Genomic DNA, 21,348 nt, shown 5'->3' on the forward strand with positions numbered 1-21,348 from the left:
AGCATGAGCATGGTTTATATTAAATAAATATTGCAGTTAAAGGTGAATTTTTACGTCAAATTTGAATTGTATTATCTGGATAGTAAAGTCTATGTTTAACAGTGAATGCAAAAACAGTTTAAACAAAATTTGTCGTTTCTCTTAAGCTTACTCTATGCTTTAAAACTATAAGTGTAATATATGTTTACAAAGAACAGCTGATTAAAAATTTGAAAAGACGTTAACATATGTTTGCTGCAATGCATTTCTTATGGGTATTTCTGTAACCAGTGGGGCGGAATCCTGAATCGGGAAAGGGATGGGCATAGCTTATAAACCTTCTCCGTGGAAAAATACATATACGTACAAATTTTCATCATGATCGGTCCAATAGTTCACGATTCCATAAAGGACAAACATACAAACATTCATTTTTATATATATAGATATCAGACTCCAATCTGATCTACTCAGTAGTCTACTCAGCATACCATAGTCCACAACCTTACAGAACCTATTCATTATCAATCCTTTTAACTTTTAATCCATAATGATCTGTTATATTCAATACTTCAATGTTATATTAAAAAAGAAGAACTTTGGAATTTCTAATAAGAATATGATATATACAAGAAGCTGACCCATTGAAAACCCTGGTAGGTTCGTTAATTTAATATGCCTTTCAAATCAATGACATGAAGTTAAATTCAAGTAATACTGATCAAAGCCTTTGTTTTTTTTTAATAAACATAAATTAATATTGCCAATAATTAACACTGGGTCAGAATTAAGCATTAATATATTTTCAAAATTACTTTTAAATTGATTAAAAGCGTATTTACAGTTCCGATGGTTCCAAAAAAAGAAAACTCAACAACCTATTTTTAATTATCCAGTCTAATCTAACATAAACAATCTTGTAGGTAGAATGAGTATCAGCTATAATAAGAGTAGCGAAGTTGGCAGTCCATGTACATAATGACTCCACCATCTGCGTTATCTAATCTGGGCTGGAATACAAATTTGGAATTTGTAAAAATCTGTCTGACCGTTTGTGTGTGCGTGTGTGTGTGTGATATTTTTGATTAAACTATAATTATTTACTTAAAGCATTACCATCTGTTATAAAATATTATATGAATAAACAGTTATTACAAAATTTAATACCGTTATATAAATATTTGTACCTGGAGGTTTCTTTCGTCAAATTAGGAAGTATTAATGATATTTGACTCGATGATCTAAGATTTAGTGTACGTCGCAAACGACTGTAATTACATATAGATAAATAGATAAACTAACACTGAATTATTTTTTTACTAAACATAATAAGCCAGTTCTCATATTAAATCGTGTTTTTTTCTTTTATTTTAAATTATAAATTTTATGTTCAAAATTCTAGCACATTCTATTTATTAAATGCTATTAAAGATATCAAGTTCTTCATGATAAGTTATCGTGGCGGATGATCAACTGAAGCCTGCGCACAGGCTGAATGCCCATGCAGGCTTTATTCCTTATTAATTATTTAAGTAATATCTTAGCTAGATAACTAGTAAACTATTGTTTTCAAAACAATTCTGTTTAGTGATTTACTATTGTCATTAATTTTAAGTGTACTTCATGTATAGTTGATGGAATAAACATTCATTCATTCATTCATATATGTTCTTGAATATGAATTAAAGTACGTGACTCTTAAAAAATACCAAATGAAATTTATTTTTCGTTATTTTACTGTTAAATAATTTATATAGTGATCCCATTTTTAGTTTCTGTCAACAATTAATCCCAAATACTTTACATGATCTACAGTTTATATTTCTTTGCAAGAACACTTACATAAACATATATTTGTGTGGCAACAAATTTTACAACTGATTTGAAGGTGTTTACATTCTTTATTCTGATAAAAAAAAATTTTTTATTTAGCTGTATTTATGTGAAGTTTATTATGTATTAGCCATTTCGAAATGGTCTAAATCCTGCGTTTCTCTATAGCTAAGTTTGCTCTCTTATTTGGGACAAATCCAAACTGATAATTATTTATTATTGATCTGGAAAGAAAATAATTCAATAATTGTTATTTAAGGAGTGTTTCAAGTATCTTAGCTGTGCAATTAATAATATACGTCGGCCTATATGAGGAAATTCATTTTTGATCCCCAATCTTAAAAATAGGAAGAACACAAGCAGTTTTAAAATAATCTGGATATAGAACTTTCCTCTAAAGTTTGTAGGCGGTGAGTTGAATTTAACTGGTAGATCTACCACAAAATATAGGGATGGGCAAGAACGTTGCCAGGAATGATTTTTAGGGGGGATCCAGACAACTGATATGTTCCCGTAGTGGACAGAGAGTAAGGCCCCATTTTGTTCCTTAAAAAGTTCTTGACCCATTTCTTTGTTAAGAACGATCTTTCAGCAGCACATGTCAGTAATAATGAATTATTTAAATAATAATAATAGTTTACTAAACAAGTAATTGAAAAAAATGAAAATTTGGGGGGCCCAAACCCCTTTGCTCCCTCACTAGCTACGTCATTGCATAGAGTCAAAAGCTTTAGCAAAGCGAAGTAGTTATAATTCCCATGTCCTTGGCGTCGAACAAAAGTCCTTGACGAATATTTTTCCGAACAAAAGTGTTGCGCAATATCCCCAAAATATCGTCGAGGCGTCTACAGTTCGAGGCGAACACCAAACGTTCACCGATGAACAATAAAATGTCCACTGACAATGTTCGTCCACCTTATACATAGATACATTGTAATCTATGATACAGGGTTTTCCCAAACCACTCGTCCACTATTTATATAAGTAGAACGATATGAGCTAGAACCACCTAATAAAAGGCACATCCACAAGATAAGTTATTGGCTATCACATAAAATATGTTTCATCTATGTAAATTTTCAGTGTTCCTAAAATAGAGGGTCACGTAGTTGAATTTAGAAATTTTCAAATAAAAGCATAGGTCAAATGATACATAAATTTAAAACTTGTTTCAAGTCAAACCTTTTAAAATTGATTTTATATTTCATCATTTAAGGTTTAAAAATGGCGGCTAAATATGTCAAGAATGGGACGTTTTTCTATTTTCCCTGCCCCCAAGTTAGGGTTCTTATTATTATTAGGTTTAGTTTAATTTATTACTCTACACAAAAAATACCTTCCAATTAGTATCCTACAAGGCAGGATCGTCATAGTGTTTTAGAACAATACCTTAATCCAAATTTAGAAAAATATAAATTTGGATTAACTAAACATTGTTTAGTGCAAAGGTATGCCGTGTTATCCCTAAAATTAATCTTCTACATAATACAGGCATAAAGCCTATAGACTAATACCTATTTTACGAGGTTTCATTAGAAACACGTGCGATATCGTGCCAAGGTATAAAAACGGGAAACGTAAGCTAAAGAAAGCCTAATTCAAGCAGTTATTTCCTTTACAATAAGAACTCATTGGGAAATCATCGACAGTGATGTGAAGCAGTTTAAAAATTTACGACATTTTAAGTTCCTTTTCAGAGCCCACTAGCAGCAATAACAATTTAATTGGAGAAATATTATATCAATCTGCACAAGCTGTACGTATTAAGTAACTAATAATTCTAAGTAGTAAAGTAAACTCTTTTTGCATATCACAAAACAATTTAATTGTAATTAAAATTAACAATTATTTGAGATTACTTTTCTTGCGTTCCAGGTGTTATTTGTCACTGCTATACAGTTCAATGAATACTTAATAGACTAGTCTGGTTTTTGTTTTAACAGGGAAAATGAATTTAACTATATCGTTAACGACGCAATCGTGTGGTATCGCCGAGTGAACTGGAGTACTGATAGAGGTGAACAAAACTATGTTTTTTCTCTTCTACCCGTAGTTTGTCACAAGGTCGCGTGACTGTATTTATACGAGTACACAGTTACGCTAAGTGCTAGATAGCAGTAGCCTTGAATGGTCTAATGACGATAATATTATTCTAATGTTCGTTTTTCTAAAGATACTGCAATAGTCAAAGTGTGATGGTAGGCGCTAAACTTTATAAAGGTAAATATTTGTATAGCCTATAACAGTTCACGATTAGACTAAATTATTTTGAAATTTATCAATCAAATATGTTAGAAACTATTCGTTTTGTATTTTCAATATCAATGTTCACGTAGTACAATTTCAGAAAGTAATACAACAAATAAGTTTTCATGTTTTATAATCTTACCAAAATAACGTTTTCAAAAGAGAAACTACATAATTTCGATGCGATCGTTGGGGCTGGAGTTTTCTTAATTTATATAAGTAAATTATATGATATTTTGTGTTGCCTGATCATAATTTGTCTTTAAATTTTTAGTTTTACAATCTATTTGTTTATTAACGTCGAGGCTCTCAGCGAATAGCCAACATCACAAAAACTGAATAAACGGCAACTCTCAATGTGGGCCATGTATTATCACAGTAAATCTGCTCTAAATCAGTTTTTTTATTATTCGATTTTAATAACATTTGTGCCATTAGATATGTGATAAAACCTACTAAATATTGTTATTCTTGTCAATCTTGAGAAACATTGCTGGTTTTTAAGATATTCTAAGTTTAAAAGTTTGAAAGGCCACCATTTTTAAAATACTAAAGATAATTTGATGTGCTTTTTCACTATCTGGTCTTATTATCATAAACATTAGAGCCAAATTTTGTATAATTTTACTTACTAGTTTTTAAGATATTATTTTCTTTATGAAAAAATACATACAGACAGATGGGAAACTAAACACAGGAAACCCATGTTCATATGGTGAAATATATTTATCTTGACCTGAGCGATAACGTGTTATACCTTTGTCCAGAGAGTTACGGGACACCCTGTACATAGGGTCCTCTCGGTCCAAGGAAGAGGATTGATTATGGGGTCAAAAGGTCATAGCGGGTCCTTTAATACTAATTTACATCAGTTTATCATTCATTTAAGTTTAGAACATTCACTACATCCTTTTAAACGCCTAAGCGTCAATTTACACTCCACTATAAACTTTACGTCTAACTTTATGAACAAATTACTTCATAACGAAAAAGACAAAAATCCTACATTGGTACTTTGCAGAACTATATGTGAACTATACACTTTACTATGTACTTAAATCAGTTCGTCCAAAGTTGAATTGGTATATTATTTTTTATGCACAGTGTGTCCCTAATGTTATGCACACTGAAGGGATCTGAGAAACTATAAGAGGTACAGCAAAGATTAAATGAACAAAACTGTACGCCCACCAGCAAATTAATGTGGTCAAGCTGATTATTGGTTGCTTAGTTCACTCGCGGCGCTAAAAAAATCTGTTTTGGTCAAAATGTTTAAACATTTCACAGCTTTCTTATTAGTACCTATATTGAAATGTTTTCTTACATGAAACCTTCATAATATTCTTCTAGTTTTTAATAGTATAATGAAAAGTTTCCAAGACCAGAAAGCATGGGGCATAGGGTTTGACTAGATTTTTTTAATGCAACGACCCATTTTTGCCGATTTCAAAAATACCATATATGTTATACTTTCTGCGTGTTATTTTTAGCAAATAATTCATAAGAACTCGTTTTTATAGTTGTTTGAAGGAGATTTTTACTGTAATACTCGAATAGTTGGTAACCTTGACTGATATTTCACTGCACACATTGTTGGAATCAGCTGTTTAATAAAACAGAAATTGTCAGACAAGATCAGTCTAAATATGACTGTTTTGGACATTTTTGTAATTGATTAGCAAAATAGCAAGTTAGTTTCAAATTGTATCATAAGTTATCATTTTATAAAAAAATAAAAACCATGATACAAAAATAATTAAACAACTTAATTAAGTTTGAACACTAATACTTTTACCAACGAAATGACGTGGTATCACTTTAGGTTGATACTTTGGTCAATAGACTGTGCTATTAGTCCCAAGAATTATTGTCCTATGAATCTGAACCATATAAAAGGACTACTAAAATTATATCAAAGATTCAATTACATACAAAACTGTTACAACTATGGATATTAATCTAAACTAACAGGTTAAATTTTGCATTTAACTTCTTGAAACCAATTGGGAGTGACAAATCTTTCTGTCCAGGAGATTTAGCGGGCCGTGTTCTACAATCATGAAGTAAGACTCTGTGCAGATTTTCTCGCCTACGATGTTGGTCCCAATCAGCAGAGAGCTCGCCTGCATCCTGAGCTTGAGCTTGTCTTTTATGCTCTTGTTTTCTTCAGACAATACCATGACAAACATGCAGGTTTGTAAAATCACAACAGTGAACAGTACGATGTGTAAATAATCAATGCATCCTCACACTATCAATCAGGTTCTAACCTATAAATTGATGGAAGTTTTACACAAATCTTATGTATACCAGCTGACACTAATGCATTATTTGTTTCTAGCAGATTTAATACGAATGCCTCCAATATTGTATTTAATTGATTGTTTTAATAATTAGGCTATGTACATTACAGAAGACAATCGTATCCAGCATCTCTGATGACAAGTCGGACTTCCAAATAGAAGGCTACAACGTCATAGGAGTATCTTGGTCAGTACTTGCAGTCAGCATCTGGTTTGGACCGTATCTCACCCTCGCAATAGGGCCTAAGTTGACAATGATCATGTCTGCTGTTGGATACATGTAAGCCACTCCTAAATTTTAATTTAAGGTCAAGCATTTGAATCATACATTGAAACTCCTTTCGTCAATATGGTTGACGCTGTCCAGTCTGCCATAGAGAGCACAAAAACTCAACAATTTTACTTGTCGGTATTGACGACATTAAGTCGTTCATTGTCAAAAACATTTGCGATATTACTGCCCCTATGCTGATTTCATTATTTATGTGGAGATTACAAGAAGTGTTTGTATGCTGTTTGTTTTATTAGAAACTTTACTGTCGTCCCTTCATGCCAGATTGGTCTATGAGAGATTTTTGGTTACCACAGACTTCTCTTAGGTTTAGAAATAAGGTCTGTGATTGAGCGTCAAAGTTAGGTTGATTCAAATAAAAAAAAACACACATTTTACAAACTTCGCCATTACCTTTTCTTTAGAAACATTTAAGCTTTTGGTTATTCTCCTAGTCTTATTTACTGGTTCGAATTCTATATCTTATAAAGTACATTTAGAGAAATATTTAACGGATTGTACTCATAGAGTCCGTTGCAAATTCAGGAAGCCTCCAGATTCCTGTTTGGAATTATCGTGTTTATGGTTGGTTATCAACGACATAAAGCCATAACTAAGACGTTCAGCTGATGATACTAGATAATATTTTGTTGTAGGTACGTTATTATTAAGATAACACCCCAAACGTAGCGTTTTAATGTGTAATGTAAACAGCTGAGTGTATGTTGGCACTTGGCAGAATCGAGATAGCTCGTATAAACAGCTCAGCATTGTTGCGATTGCAATCTTTTGCAGTGTTGAGTTGTGTTTAAAAGTTGCATTGAATAAATGTCGTTACCAAAATTGATGTTCTGGTTTATCGAAGTCTTTGGTTTAGGAACGACAATAATCTATACCGATCGGTGGCGTGATCGATAATTTAGGTCTGCAACCTGCTAATATCGATTCGTTGTAGAGTGGGTCGCAATCAAGAAAAGGAAACGAAATCCGAAAGCACATTGGAATTTGGGTCTTGAGATGAGAATAGCTTGATATTTTTTCAATGGTAAAAAAGCTTAATGTACTCCTAGAATTAGATAATCGACAAAACATGTATTTGAGTTTGCCGTATAGCCATTAATATAAAATATCCAAGTATACATCCGCAGCTGTTTGCTAATTGTTAGAATTAATGACGAGAAGTGTGTATAATGACTCCATCGATCCGTCAATTGCGGAGATAATTGTTACATCTCTGGGATGAAAACTCCGAAACCAGAGGTAAGGTTTTATTGGCTAAACATAAAATGGTGTACTAGCGCCTTTCCTAGTATAGGTGGTGTACAGTAGTAAACAAATCTCAGCCCTCCAGGTATGATAATAATCATTTATTATAAATCTCTACTATTATCTAAATATATACTATAAATATCTTTTTTCTGTCTACCTTTTTTACCGTGAACTTTTGCGATGTTTTAATAGTCATTATGCCGTTCAGGGTAAAGAAGAATCCCAAAAATCAGAGATCTTTATAATCGTTACTGCCAATCTTGAGTAATAAATGGTGCTAATACACCGACTTTGTTTTATTTATATAATTATCGTGAATGAACACAGCATGTATCGATATATAAGATTCGGCATTATAAGAACAACAGAGACTGTCTTGTACTCAATCTCCTGAAAACTTTGAGAACCAGAGGCTTACCCTCAATCAGTGAGATCTTTAGAGTATATTTACTACAATTATTTTGCACCAATAATTCATACATTGTTGTATTTCAATACTGTATTTTGTGTGTTCAGGTGTACAACAATTCCTTATATTATCGAGAATGAGTGGGTGATATATGGAGGAGCTGTTGTAACCGGAATGTCATCTGGGTGTCTGTGGCCAGCCGAGGGGCAGTACATGATTGGAAACTCGTCACCACAAACCACAGCGCGAAATGTGGGCATTTTCTGGACAATGTTTAGGGCTTCGTAAGTACCAAGGTCACTTCCATTTTGTGTGTATTGCACATGGGACAATATTGTAGTCCACCCAATGTTTTTATGTATTTTTCTAACTTACAGAAAAATCCTTGAGATAAAGTGGGAACTATCTGACATTACATCAATCCTTGCATGAGATCGAGCATTGGTGTAAGTTAAATACACAAATGTGCATGGTCATTAACACTTCTTTTTAGAAAGGGAAGGACGAGATTTGCTTCGAGTACCTTAGGAGAATTCGCTGCTGGGAGGTTAGAGACTTGGGAGTGACATTTTCAGAGGATTTATCTTTTAGTGTCTGTATAACTGACTCTAGTAGTCGAGCTAATAGGATGCTGGGGCTTTTGATCCGTTCTACGAGGGGGATAAATAGTCCAGGGGCATTGAAGTCTGTCTACTGCGCATTGGTGAGGTTACTCGAATTTTCTTCGGTAGTCTGGTCACCCTATGAGAGAGGCTTTATTGATAATCTGCAAAGAATTCAAGATACATTTGTGACATTGGTGGTAATTCGGCTGGGTTTAACCTGCCGTACGAGTGAGCGAGCTGGCTGAAACTTTAGGACTTGAGGCATTCAAGATAAGGCGCAAGTCTCAGGTGTGCTTTGGCTCTTTAAACTCCTGAACGACCTGATGGACTGCTTTACACTTCTTCAACGTATCTCCTTCAGTCGTCGTGAGGCACTATGTCACCGGAACTCTTTGGAAGGAGGCAGGATCCCACTTCTTAACAGTTACATTCTACGATAGGCAGGATCTAGAGATTCAATAATTTGATCTGCAGATGTATATATTTCTTCTCTGACAGCTTGGACACGATTTGTAGAATCATCACGGAGTTTTTTCAAGTTCTGTGAGTGACATTATCTTCTTCCTTTTAAAAAAACACACAGACACACACTCAAGGACGAACCATACATACACGCTCTCTCTCTCTCATACACACACACACACACACACACACACACACACACACACACACACACACACACACACACACACACACACACACACACACACACACACACACACACACACACACACACACACACGAACATACATTTAGATGAGCACAGTGACTATGTGCTTCTTTGGTCCAAAAGAGGACCATTTTTTGCCATCACTACATTTTTCTTGACCACATTATACTTATGTATTGAAGTTGTAAAATGGTTGATCTGTTGGAAATAAAATAAAATCAAGCAATCAACAGAAACAAACGTATATACCTACTTTTATAAATGTTGGAACCTGCATTCAATCTACAACCAGAAGAATCATTTTATTGTTTAACCCTGTACGATTTATCCCTGTTTTCGATGCTTGGATTAAACATACGTAGACCTACATCACTAAACACGTCATTCAAATATTATCGGTAGTGCTGGATATTAGATGTTATGTTATAGGTACTATTCTCTTTATTCTTAAATTCTGATATACCCCTCAACATAGTCTTTTAGCAAGTTATATGCGCCAAATCTCAGGTGTAAACATTAACGAGACCTCTTATATTACAGGAGTCTGTGGGGTAACCTGTTTGTCTATTACCAATTCCACGGGAAGCAGTATATCGACCAGTCCACAAGAAGAACAGTGCTGTACTTCTTGCTGGGTATAAACATATTGGCAATAGCATCATTCATGGGTCTTCCCAGGTCCACCAATGACAATAAAACAGAGGGCTACAGTCCTGCAAAAACAGTGAAGAAGTGTTGGACTATACTTAAGTCACGCAAGCTGCATTGGCTGATGTTCACATTTAGCTATACAGGTTTGTTACTGCTAAAACGATAACTAACGAATCAAATTACTCGAATTCCAAAAATAATATTGTAACATTAAGAAGTAGTTTTAGCCAATTGAGTTAGAAAATGTAAATAAATTTTAAGAAAAAATTAATACAGCATACTTTAATTTTAAAAGTAAGTATATAGACGTTTGTTGACACGCACACTAACTTGTTGATACGAAAAGTGTATCACTAATATATAACAGTCCAGAAGACGAGAGCCAATTTTCATTCTGTACGCACACAACATAGGTTTTCTTGTTGGTAGAATGTATCCTAAGATATAAATCGATCGTCAGCCATACTAATTTTGGTAGAGGTGGAAATGGGAACGTAACAAAATGGTTGAAACATGTTTTTATAATTACAATATACCATTAAGACTCTATCCTCCTTATTTTAAATTCATAAATAGGGTGGTATTAGGGTAAAGGTGAAATGTCTAGAAAGGTCGACGATCTTTTTGTAGGTCCGTTATCTAATAAGTAATAACATGACTCACTTTTAATCATTTCACTATCTTATCACTAAGGTCCTATTATCGCAATATGCGGTGGTGGCAAAGAAGTCAGGGGTCAGATAAGTAATTCAAATACGGTAGACCGTTAAAAATCCAAACTAATTTGGACTGAGGGTTTAGAATTCCGATATGTTCATATGTTCAAATATAACCTAAAAATTCCTAGTTAGATTTAAAAGGTAGGATAAAGAAAAACAAACACTGTCTATATTATTTAATGAACTTTACGGAAGAATATTACGCACTACAAAAGGCAACACGCAATAACGACTACACAACTGAACAAATGAAGTAACTGAACTGACTGGTGACGTCGACGGGGTTAAAAATACTCGGACGCCGGTGAAAGGGGGGAGGTTAGATGGTTCAAAACATACTCCCAAATTATTTGCTCTCTCACAGCGCCGGGGTAAAATACAGTTTACAGTAGAAATGGGAATTGCCGTTATTTGTCAATAACCTATTACCAAAATAACGTGACTAGTTGGTATTACGTTCCAGTAACCTGTTACCGTGATAACATGTTACCAGCCGGCCAACGCTCAGTAATAGCATCATGCTGTTACTGAACGGACGTTATTAAGTTGCAAGACGTATGAGTTAAACTACATTTACGTGTGTGGGGCTGTATAGAGAAATTAGGCTGAAAATTATACGAAAATTTAACTAAGTCAGTAAAATATAATCTTAGACTACTTTGAAATGTACTAATTATAAACTGGTTATTTAAAAATTCCGCTGTACAATACAATATTATTGTTTAGTATACAAAGCCTTAACTAATTCACTACAATGTAATATTTAGATTAGTACACTACTTATAATTAATGATAAATGAGAACGAACAATTAAGTGAGAATAAGTTAGGTTTGTTTTAATTTTTTCCAGAAACAAGTCTACGTTTCTATTTTGATAAATATATTTTATTTATCTATCACTATTTATTTCAATCTGATATCGTATTATTCCCTGCCCCCCTACCGTACCATCCAGCTCACTCCACTACGTTATTGGTTTCTCAGTAACGTAATACCCGAAAAGCGTTACCAGAACTCCGTTCCTAGCCTCATTGCTTGCACGATAATAGCCTCGGCTGTCACTCAGTAACCAGGTAACTGAGTAACCTAATACTTAAAAGACGTTAAGAGAACGCCAAATAATTTAGCCCACCTGTTACTGTAACAGCAGGGTGTTACTGGTAACACGTTATCCTGGTAATAGGTTACCACTGAATAACACTAATACTTTATCGACACAATACGTTATTCATCGCCCATCTCTAGTTTACATGTCGAAACGAGCGTTCGGATTTCTGACGTTTCGGACTTTTGACATTCGAATTACTGACGTTCTATTGTACTTTACTTATATTTAAAGAATATACATTTATTTAACAAATATTAAATATTGCCATCATTCGGATTTTATGATAGAGTTTGAGGAATAACAACAAAATCGTAATAAATTAATCATAACACTATGTAGGCCTATATTATTAGATTGGTCAGTGTGTGTGTGGAGGACATTGATGTCGATTACGCCTCTCATAAGTACTTATACGTATAATTTGCAGTCTCATTGACCGTTATTTTATGATTCTATTGAAGAAAATAACATTTAACTTCGTTTGCAGGTTTGCAGCAGGCATTTGGAGATGGAATCTATAGTCCTAGTATTGGATTCACTTTAGCATTTGGGAATTCTGCTAAGGGATTGGTTGCACTAAGTGGCATCTTAATGAGTGTTGGCGGTCTAATTGGCAAGTACTGAGTAATTAGTGTAATTGGCCGTTAATTGTCCTCTATGCATCGACGTATTTTGAAATTATATTTGATTAGATTATGCGTATTAAATGTTTTAGCTGTGGAAACAATCTTTTTTGAACCATCGCAAGGCTACATTTCTTAACAAGGTATGGAAGAAAAATTAATTTTTCAAAATAATAGAACGGTAAGGATCACTATTTTTGCTGCTTTAATCTACGTAATTGTACTGTACCGGACATTAGTTCTTAATATCATCAATAAGATACGACATGAATGAATGAGCTCTTTATTTTTAAAAGCGATGTAAGTACCTTTTTACACTTAAACTGCGTTCATAAATATAAGTACGAGTAAAATAAATATTTTCAACTAAAATAACAACGTATCAAAAAAACAAAAAAAAAACAAAAATAATTATATAAAATTTAACTCATCTACATTAAAACTAAAAATAGAAGTGAAGAGCATTCTCTCCGTGATAAGCGAGCTCAGTGAATCTGTGATTAGAGAACCTGGAATCACAAAGCAATACCTGAGATACAAATGCAAATTTTATGGCAGAAATTCGTTGAGGGGACATCACATCCATTTCTCACTTATACCTGATTAGATATATAAATACTGATATAATGTCTAGACTGGACCGAGGAAATAGGTACCTATTATTACTATTATTATATTGCGAACATGGATTGGAAAGCACGAATATGTACTTTACTGTATCATTAATCGTCTTTACAAATGGATAACAACATTCATAATGTAAGTATTTAAATGTATTAGTAGGTATTATTGATGTTGATTTTAGTTTTTCTCTTTAATAACAATATCTGTGTCTATACAAAATTGTATGTATTATCTTCAAACTGCAATTTTGCGTTGGAAATATAATTAATTTGGCCTAGAAGTGCAAAACCTGAAATAATAATTACTCACATCCGTTTTTTTTTCTTTGGTCCTCTTACTTATGAAGATATAAAAATGGGTATTTGAGGCATGGTATATGTATAATTCCGTTTTTAAAGTATAACAGAACCCAATCTTATTACATCAGAAGTGCTTTCACTAAGAAAGCTATGAACTTCGACCTTGGAGTTCCTCTACCTTAAGCTAAAATATGTAAAGTGTTACTGAAATCGTGGGAGCTGGTCAAATAACACTCGGAATGTTGCATAGAAATTGCGGGCGAAGCCGCGGGTATATGTTAGTAATATCATAAATTCTAAAGTGACTTTGTTTTTTTATTAACTTTCACGCGTCTGACTATTAAACCGATCGTACTGAAATTTTACATGGGCATTCTTACTGTTCCTGGTATGAATATAGGCCTATTCTTATTTCGAAAATCTCTTCGGATTACGCGTTACTGGTCTCTAAAGTAGCGAAAATCCCATCTTGTTTTCTAAAGTTGTGGAATATTAACTGAAAGATCCTGTTATATGAAATCAACTGTTTTGTTTTGACACTTTTTGTAACAGCACAAGACATGTTTAATTAATTTAACCACTGTTTTTATGATATTATTAACCAGGGCCGTACTAAGCTATCCCCCCCAGCCCCCTCACTACGTTTCACCCCCCTAACCGTTATCCCATTGAAAACACAATATTTTGTTAATGATAATACAGAAATTCACTGCTCTGGGTTTGAAAATGATCGTAATGATTTTAAAAGTAATAGTAATGAACGATATTACAAATTTAGCTTTACAGTTATTAGAATTTCGTCCGTCACCACAGGCCCTTTAAATAGACGTATAGCGGGGCCCTGTCCGGGCCCCGATGAAACTGTCCAAAAAAACCGGTCTGAGTACGGACCTGGTACTAACAGTTACCCGCGGCTTCGCACGCAATTTCACTGGTGTTACACCTGCATGAGCACTTCTGGTTAGAGTGAATTATATTTCTGACGGTAATGTTGAGTTTTCCTTTTTTTCACGATCAAGAAAATACGTTAAAAGTGTATATTTATGGCCATTTTAAATTACTCCGGTCTTAGTATTTTTGTTCCTTAGCTGATTTTGCCTCCCGATCAAGAAAATATTTATACATACACAGCTCTGATAATCCTACTTATTTAAAAAGTCAATTTGGATAGGTTTTATAACAGTCTTTAAATGTATACCGGTATTAAAAATTAGACTATATTGTCTCTTACATCTGCACTTTCAGCAGTTACCCGCTGCTCTCTATACACAAATTAGTAGGCGTTACACGTTTATGACCACTGCTGGTTCGAGTGAATTATATTTCCGACGCCAAGTTTGGGTTTGCCTTGTTGTCACGATCAAGAAATATGTTATATAAAACAGATCAGAAGTAGGCTTCCTACTTTTCTCAAAAGAGAACTAAGATGGGTTTTATATCAGTCTTTAAATTTATAGTAAAAGGTTGTAATATTTAAGAATATTTACGCTGGAATTAGTACATTAATTCATAAGAACAGATCAGCGAAATTTCACCTAGCATAGTTCTTGTCGACTGCTTCAAAGGGAGTATTCGGAGTCAAATTCTAACCTTCTTATGTTTTAGGACATTTTTAAGGTAGATTAGTACTTACTTAATCGTTTAAATCTAAAACGGCGTTAAAAATTAAGGTTTCTTATTAGAAAATGTACTCAATATAAATGTAAACAAATTGAAAATAATGAACAACGTTTACACAGAACAGTTCATTACATTTGAAAGGCTTGTTCAATTAATATATACAACTTTAGAGACCAAAATTGGATTTTTCACTACTTTAAAGACCAGTGGCCCGTATGGATTTCGAAATAATCATAGGGCCTATATTCATCCCAGAAACCGCATAAATGTCCATGTAAAGTTGCAGAACAATCGGTTAGTAGCTTACGTATGAAAATAAAACAAACAAGCAAAGACATTTGATCGCATTTATAATATTATTAGGATGTATGTTTCATAATCCAAATTGAACTGAAACTAAACAGCTGTTTACGCTTCTAAACTTCCTTTGGCGTTTCAGCTCAAGTACGCCAAAGAGACTAGAACATTTGTTTACATTTTAATTTTATAAACGTTTATAAATTTTACAATTGTTTGGTTAGCAGTGTAGTGCAGATAACAAAGGCTAATATACCCCATAACATTTATTCCACATTGAGCCAGTGACGTGTTAAAACATCTCTTCAATTTGAAATACTTGATTTTTTTCTTTTTATAAAAAAAATAATACTAAACAACTTATAAGATCTGCCTGATAAGAAAAGTGTGATAAGCATACACGTGCCAGAATGTTTAGATTGTCAAGACTGGTCGGCTTCCTTGATATTACGATGTGGCATTTTTACATTGACATGCCTTAACGAGTTATTCTTTCCCAGAGTTCGGTCCGATAAACAAGACTTCTATAGCTCAAAACTTATCATGAATGATTACTGACATGTTCCATAAACTTCCTAAGGATTTCCACCTTATACCGGGAGTAGATTTTTTAGACTTCGTTCGTGACAACAAGGCAAAGTCAACTATAGCTCTGGAAAAACTTTAGACCGAAAGAAGATTGCAAGACCTTTTTGACAGAAATAGGTCTCTAAGACATGTATACATCTTCATAGTCGGGACAATAAAGCAAACTCAAATTTTACACCGTAAAAATATTAGAGCGAAAGTTAATTTAAACAGCCGTTAATTTAAAGTGGGCGCTGTTTTGATGAAGTAGGCTTCTCAGTCCTACGTGTTTACTGATACTCTATTTATCACGACAATATGGCAAATTCTATTATACCGGAAGTAGATTATAAAATCTGTAAATAAGTGGTTTTTTTTAACCAAAGTGGGCTTTTTAAATTTGCTTGTGAAGCCGCGGGTAAGAGCTAGTAAGTAATATAAATGACAAACCAATTTGGTACAATAATTGATGATAAGTTTGGTCCACACCAGGCGGAGTTTGCCCCGTCGTGTTTTCCACATGGATCAGAAGACACAGGTATGCTCGGAGATCAATTGTTATGGTTGGCTGCACTGCTCAGCTATTCACTTACCTCATCACATTCATCAACCTACCAGACACTGCGGTGTTTGGCAACACTGACCAACCGAGCCTCATAACTCCGAGGTAAAATAAAGATATTTTCTTTATGGCAAAATATAAATTACACAATATAGTTACATTTCTATGAAATGGTGTAGTTTCCTCCTATACTGTTTTCTGGCTACAACAGGATGCAAAGATGGATCAGATCCTCGTTTCAAATATCGCCAATAGAGCAACTTGTAATTGCAATTTCATTCTCTCTCTCTCTCTCTCCCCCCCCCTCTCTCTCCCCCCTCTCTCTCTCTCACTCTCTCTCTCTCTCTCTCTCTCTCTGTCTCTGCCCCCTCTCCCCCTTTGCCTCTCTTTCTCCCTCTCTACCTCCCTCCCACCATCCCGCTCTCTTTGTACTGCTAATACTCCAGTTACATATCCAAGCATCCGTTAAAAGTTGCCAGTGATGAGTTTTAGTACTTTGAGGATAACATTGGCCAGATCCAGGACTTTATTAGTCTTCGACGCAGGTAAGTTCTCCCTGGCTGTTAAAAAACAACATTTTAGGAATTCAAAAGAGCAGATGCTACCCTTCTCATGTTGGGTCAATAAAGAGAGCGTTAATGTCTCTTCCTATAGTTTATATAGTGCAACCATTTTGTTACTTGGCTACAGCAAAATAGTGTCAATCTTATATTGGGTTTTCCTATAGATCGCGTTTCAATATTGGTAATGGATGGATTTTTATGGTTATTAAGATTATAGACAATCGCGATTGTTTGTCAGTATATATGTAAAACCGCGATTTTTTATTTGCGTTTCTCCTAACTTTAGTACATGTGACGTCAAACAAGGACGTAGCCAGCGATGGGGTTCCAAGGGGGTCCGGAACCCCCCCAAATTAGTAATTTTTCAATTACTTTTTAGTAAACGATTATTATTATTTAAATAATTCAGTACTACTGAAATGTAATGATGAAAGATCGTTCTCAACCAATAAACGGGTCAAGAACCTTTTAAGGAACAGAATGGAGCCTTACTCTCTGTCTACTACTGGAAAATATTAGTTGTCTGGACACCCCACAATTTTTTCCCCGGCTACGTTCTTGACTTCAAGGTATGTTTATGTTTTTGAGATTTAACTTTTATGTCAACTTGGACCCTACTATGTTGATGTAAAACGTGTTTTCAATTGCCCATGGTTTAGAGATCTTGCATTCTTATCCTTTTATCATAGTACTGTTAATCAAAATCGTTCATTTCCTTGACGCTTGACTATACATCGACTCACTCTATGACACTGTTTCAGTGCAACATTGGCCATGACAGGCAGTCTACTTCTGAACTTCGGTGATTCTTGTTTAAACACTCAAATATTCTCCATTATCGCCGACCTTTATCGAGATAGCAGCGCTGAGGCATGTGCCTTTTATAAGTTTTTCAAGGTAAGATCACTTTGTTCTATCGAATTTTGAACCAAAACTCTTTTTGAATTTTAATAAATTTAGTTGTTTAAATAATGTACAAGTAATTTTTGGACGTTTTAACTTAATGTGTGAAGCACATTGAACAACCATTGTGGGAGCACAATGTGTGGTGTGGGTAATGAGCAGAGCTTGGGTTTTATTTTCAATACCGATTATTATGGCAATCATACCAAGTTAGGTAGTCTAACTATGAATAGAGATTAAATTCAATGAAATTACATTTTAATTGTACCAAGTTAACTAAACGTATACAACTTGAGAAAAGTGTAAACTTGTTTGTGTAGGAAATTTCCAGCTACATCTCATTTAGTTCTTTACAGAAGCATAAGTAGGTATGTCAGATAAAGACAAAATTAAACGATCTTTAAGTACACTTGTTTAATTAAAGTTTTTACACATTATTGTACAAAAAACGTTAAAGTTTTTAATAAGTAAAGTAAAGATAAAGTGTCTTATTAAAGAAGGAAGAATTATTTAGTATGTACTATTTTACCAACAACTTTCAATTATAATTTTTGACCACAAAGATACTTTAAATTGTGCTTGTTAGTACAAACTTTAGTTTTCTTCAAAGATTCTTGATTATATTAGGTTCTAAAGTATCAAAGTACACCCGTCAAAGAAACGCGTTATACAGGTCTGTGCCCATCATGAATCGTAAAATTGACTATGCAAAAAGATGGACTTACCTGTGAAAAGTTTTCTAAACCTATAATGAGCTTGTCTTAAAGAGAATACTTTGAAACGTGATTGTGTTTTACTTAATTTTTGGGCAGAATAAGAAAACACGTAAACCTAACGACAATGCAGTCTCTGTTTAGTTATGTAAATGCTAGTATATAATAAATTACCATTTTATTTCAAAGTAATCGTTATTAAATGAATTTTCAGGCAGTGTGCATTGCTCTCAGTTTCTACTGTTGTAGCCACATTGGGCTGCATGTTCAAGTAGCAATCCTGTCTGCGATGGCTCTGATTGGTGTTTTTTGTTTCTTCATTGCCGACAGAGACATCGTCACAGCTACTACTGACAGTAATACAGTCACTCAAGACACCGAAACAAGTCAAAATAAGGAAATCTTAACTCGCCTCTAATATAATCGACTTCAACATAATTGGTTTGGTTTTGAATGGTGCCAATATGCCTAACTTCACACACACCATAATGTTGTTATATTTTGTACTTATTTTGTAATAAAATCGGATAAAAATAATCGTTGTATTTATATTTATTGACCTTAAGAATTTGAATACCTTATAGAAATATAATTTTAAAACAGAATTGTGTCTACAACTACAACAGAACGCACACAACATAGGTTAAATAGTAGATTTATGTAATTTTCTCGTATAATAATAACTTCAATCGTTTAAGGCCAATGGTACGTGGCCAAAATACATTTTACTGTCACTTTACAGTTAAAAAGTTACAAAATATAGTTTATAAGTTATAAAGTATTGATTAAAGTGGTTAAATGAAGCTGTTAAAATATGTAACTATGTACAATGTATAATTACAAACTGTTTCAAATTCACTAGAAGCTTTATTATTGATTGATTTTCATTGATGTTTCGAATACTAGGGTAGTTGCATCACCATGTTATAAATTGTGATACATAATTGACCAGAAAGCAAATGAAGAATGGAAATTGATTTCCACAAAAAGTGCTCAAGACGTAGACTTGAAACAGCAAGGCCTATCGAAGTAATAACACAAATTCCTATTATACTTGATGAATGAAAATCTTAATTGCAATAATACTATTAATGTGACTGGTGCATCTTGTCATGTAGCAAATGTGCCAAAATGCATAAAAATATATTTACAAAAATCAGAAAATTAAACAAAATAAAAGGTCCTGCCAGGTACTTCCTTGAACTAACTCAGTTCTTGTGTCAGTAACGTATTCGATTCAAAATACAGCTGACAATAAGAATGTGGTTTCAAACCCAGAACAGTTATTTTATTAAGTGATTCCCACGGATGTAATACTTGCAGTTTATTAAAAACAAACCCTTTTAACTTATAAAACGGTGTTTTTCGTTCAGCCTGGTGGTACATTAGAAAAAGTAATTGAAAGCAGAATTTTGGTTCTAAACCAAACAAAGCTCAGACCTTATTGTTTGAATGGTAGGGGAAAATCAAAACCCCGGACACTGTGAAGGTTTGATGGTTTTATTTTAAGTTACATTTAAAGGACTTGCTCACTCAAATGTGTTGGTGTTAAGTATTCTTAAAAGGTGTGACAAACCGATCTCAATGAGTAAACTGTCAGGGTAAATTATAATTTTCATAAACTAGTTAAACAATACAGTTATGCTGACCACCTTTCTCTTGACACCTTGCAAGCAAAGAAATCTACATACGAAGCGTAGTTTGCATCTGAATATATTAGGAAATTCCAAGCTACAAATCTCATTGCTGATATGATTCTGTCTCAAAAGGAGGCTAATGGTAAAACAAACCTGAAATCAATCTCTGCATCTTGGTTGGACAGTAAAAAGTAAAAACCGATTCATTCCTAGAAGGAGATTTTCGTACAACTCCAAATTAAAGCTCTGAAATCCCAACATCAACTCAAGTAATTCTCAAACCAACCTCTTCTATAAGTCTCATAATATCTCTGGTTCTAAGAGTAGTAACAAAACTGCTCGGGCACTGTTTGGGGGAGTTTGGGTGAACTCTAAATACAGGAGTAATTTTTAGGACTCTGTAGCAGGTAACATTAATAGGCAATCTTATCACGACAAACACACTGATCTGAACATCTTCCACCAAAACACATGTGATTTGTACAGTAATAAAGCTGGAGTGTGAACTTCTTAAATTTAATGAGGAAGCACTAGGTACGTTGTACAATAATAACGTATACAATGGATTTTAAAATTTCTAAAACAGCCATTGACAACTTTTTTATTAATATCGATGAATGTCGAATTTTCAAGGGTGCCATTGTGGCTGCGCTGTCGGACCACCATGGCCGGATGACGACAGTCAACTAGCACCAAGAGGTTTTTATTTGCCTAGCCTACTTTTAGGCTACACAGTCGTTTCAGCACAGATTATCAATGTCCATTCGGCCTTTTAGGGACCATCTTGGAAGTGAAGGCTGCATTGATGTTTTCACGGTGAATGGACTTAATGACAATTTTAACACCTTTTTGAGAAACTTCCACAATTATTTAGAA

General features: G+C 33.9%; 1 protein-coding gene across 1 annotated transcript; it reads left to right on the top strand.

Annotated features, from left to right (window-relative positions):
• The first annotated feature begins 3,939 nt into the window (after nt 1–3,939).
• On the top strand, nt 3,940–19,372 carry LOC124364125 (UNC93-like protein MFSD11). Its single transcript, XM_046819334.1, has 9 exons — nt 3,940–4,032; nt 6,090–6,252; nt 6,473–6,642; nt 8,419–8,595; nt 10,127–10,380; nt 12,552–12,677; nt 16,587–16,761; nt 17,981–18,116; nt 19,050–19,372. The coding sequence occupies exons 2-9, from the start codon at nt 6,154–6,156 to the stop codon at nt 19,251–19,253; spliced, it is 1,341 nt and encodes a 446-aa protein (XP_046675290.1). The 5' UTR covers nt 3,940–4,032; nt 6,090–6,153; the 3' UTR covers nt 19,254–19,372.
• The last annotated feature ends 1,976 nt before the right edge of the window (nt 19,373–21,348 follow it).

The sequence above is a fragment of the Homalodisca vitripennis genome, chromosome 6 (assembly GCF_021130785.1).
Source record: "Homalodisca vitripennis isolate AUS2020 chromosome 6, UT_GWSS_2.1, whole genome shotgun sequence".
NCBI classification, from domain to species: domain Eukaryota; kingdom Metazoa; phylum Arthropoda; class Insecta; order Hemiptera; family Cicadellidae; genus Homalodisca; species Homalodisca vitripennis.

Coding starts and splice junctions, on each gene's coding strand:
- LOC124364125 (XM_046819334.1), top strand. CDS start 6,154: ATGTTGGTCCCAATCAGCAGAGAGCTCGCCTGCATCCTGAGCTTGAGC. Junction 6,643..8,418: donor ATGTCTGCTGTTGGATACAT/GTAAGCCACTCC, acceptor TTGTGTGTTCAG/GTGTACAACAATTCCTTATA. Junction 18,117..19,049: donor CCTTTTATAAGTTTTTCAAG/GTAAGATCACTT, acceptor ATGAATTTTCAG/GCAGTGTGCATTGCTCTCAG.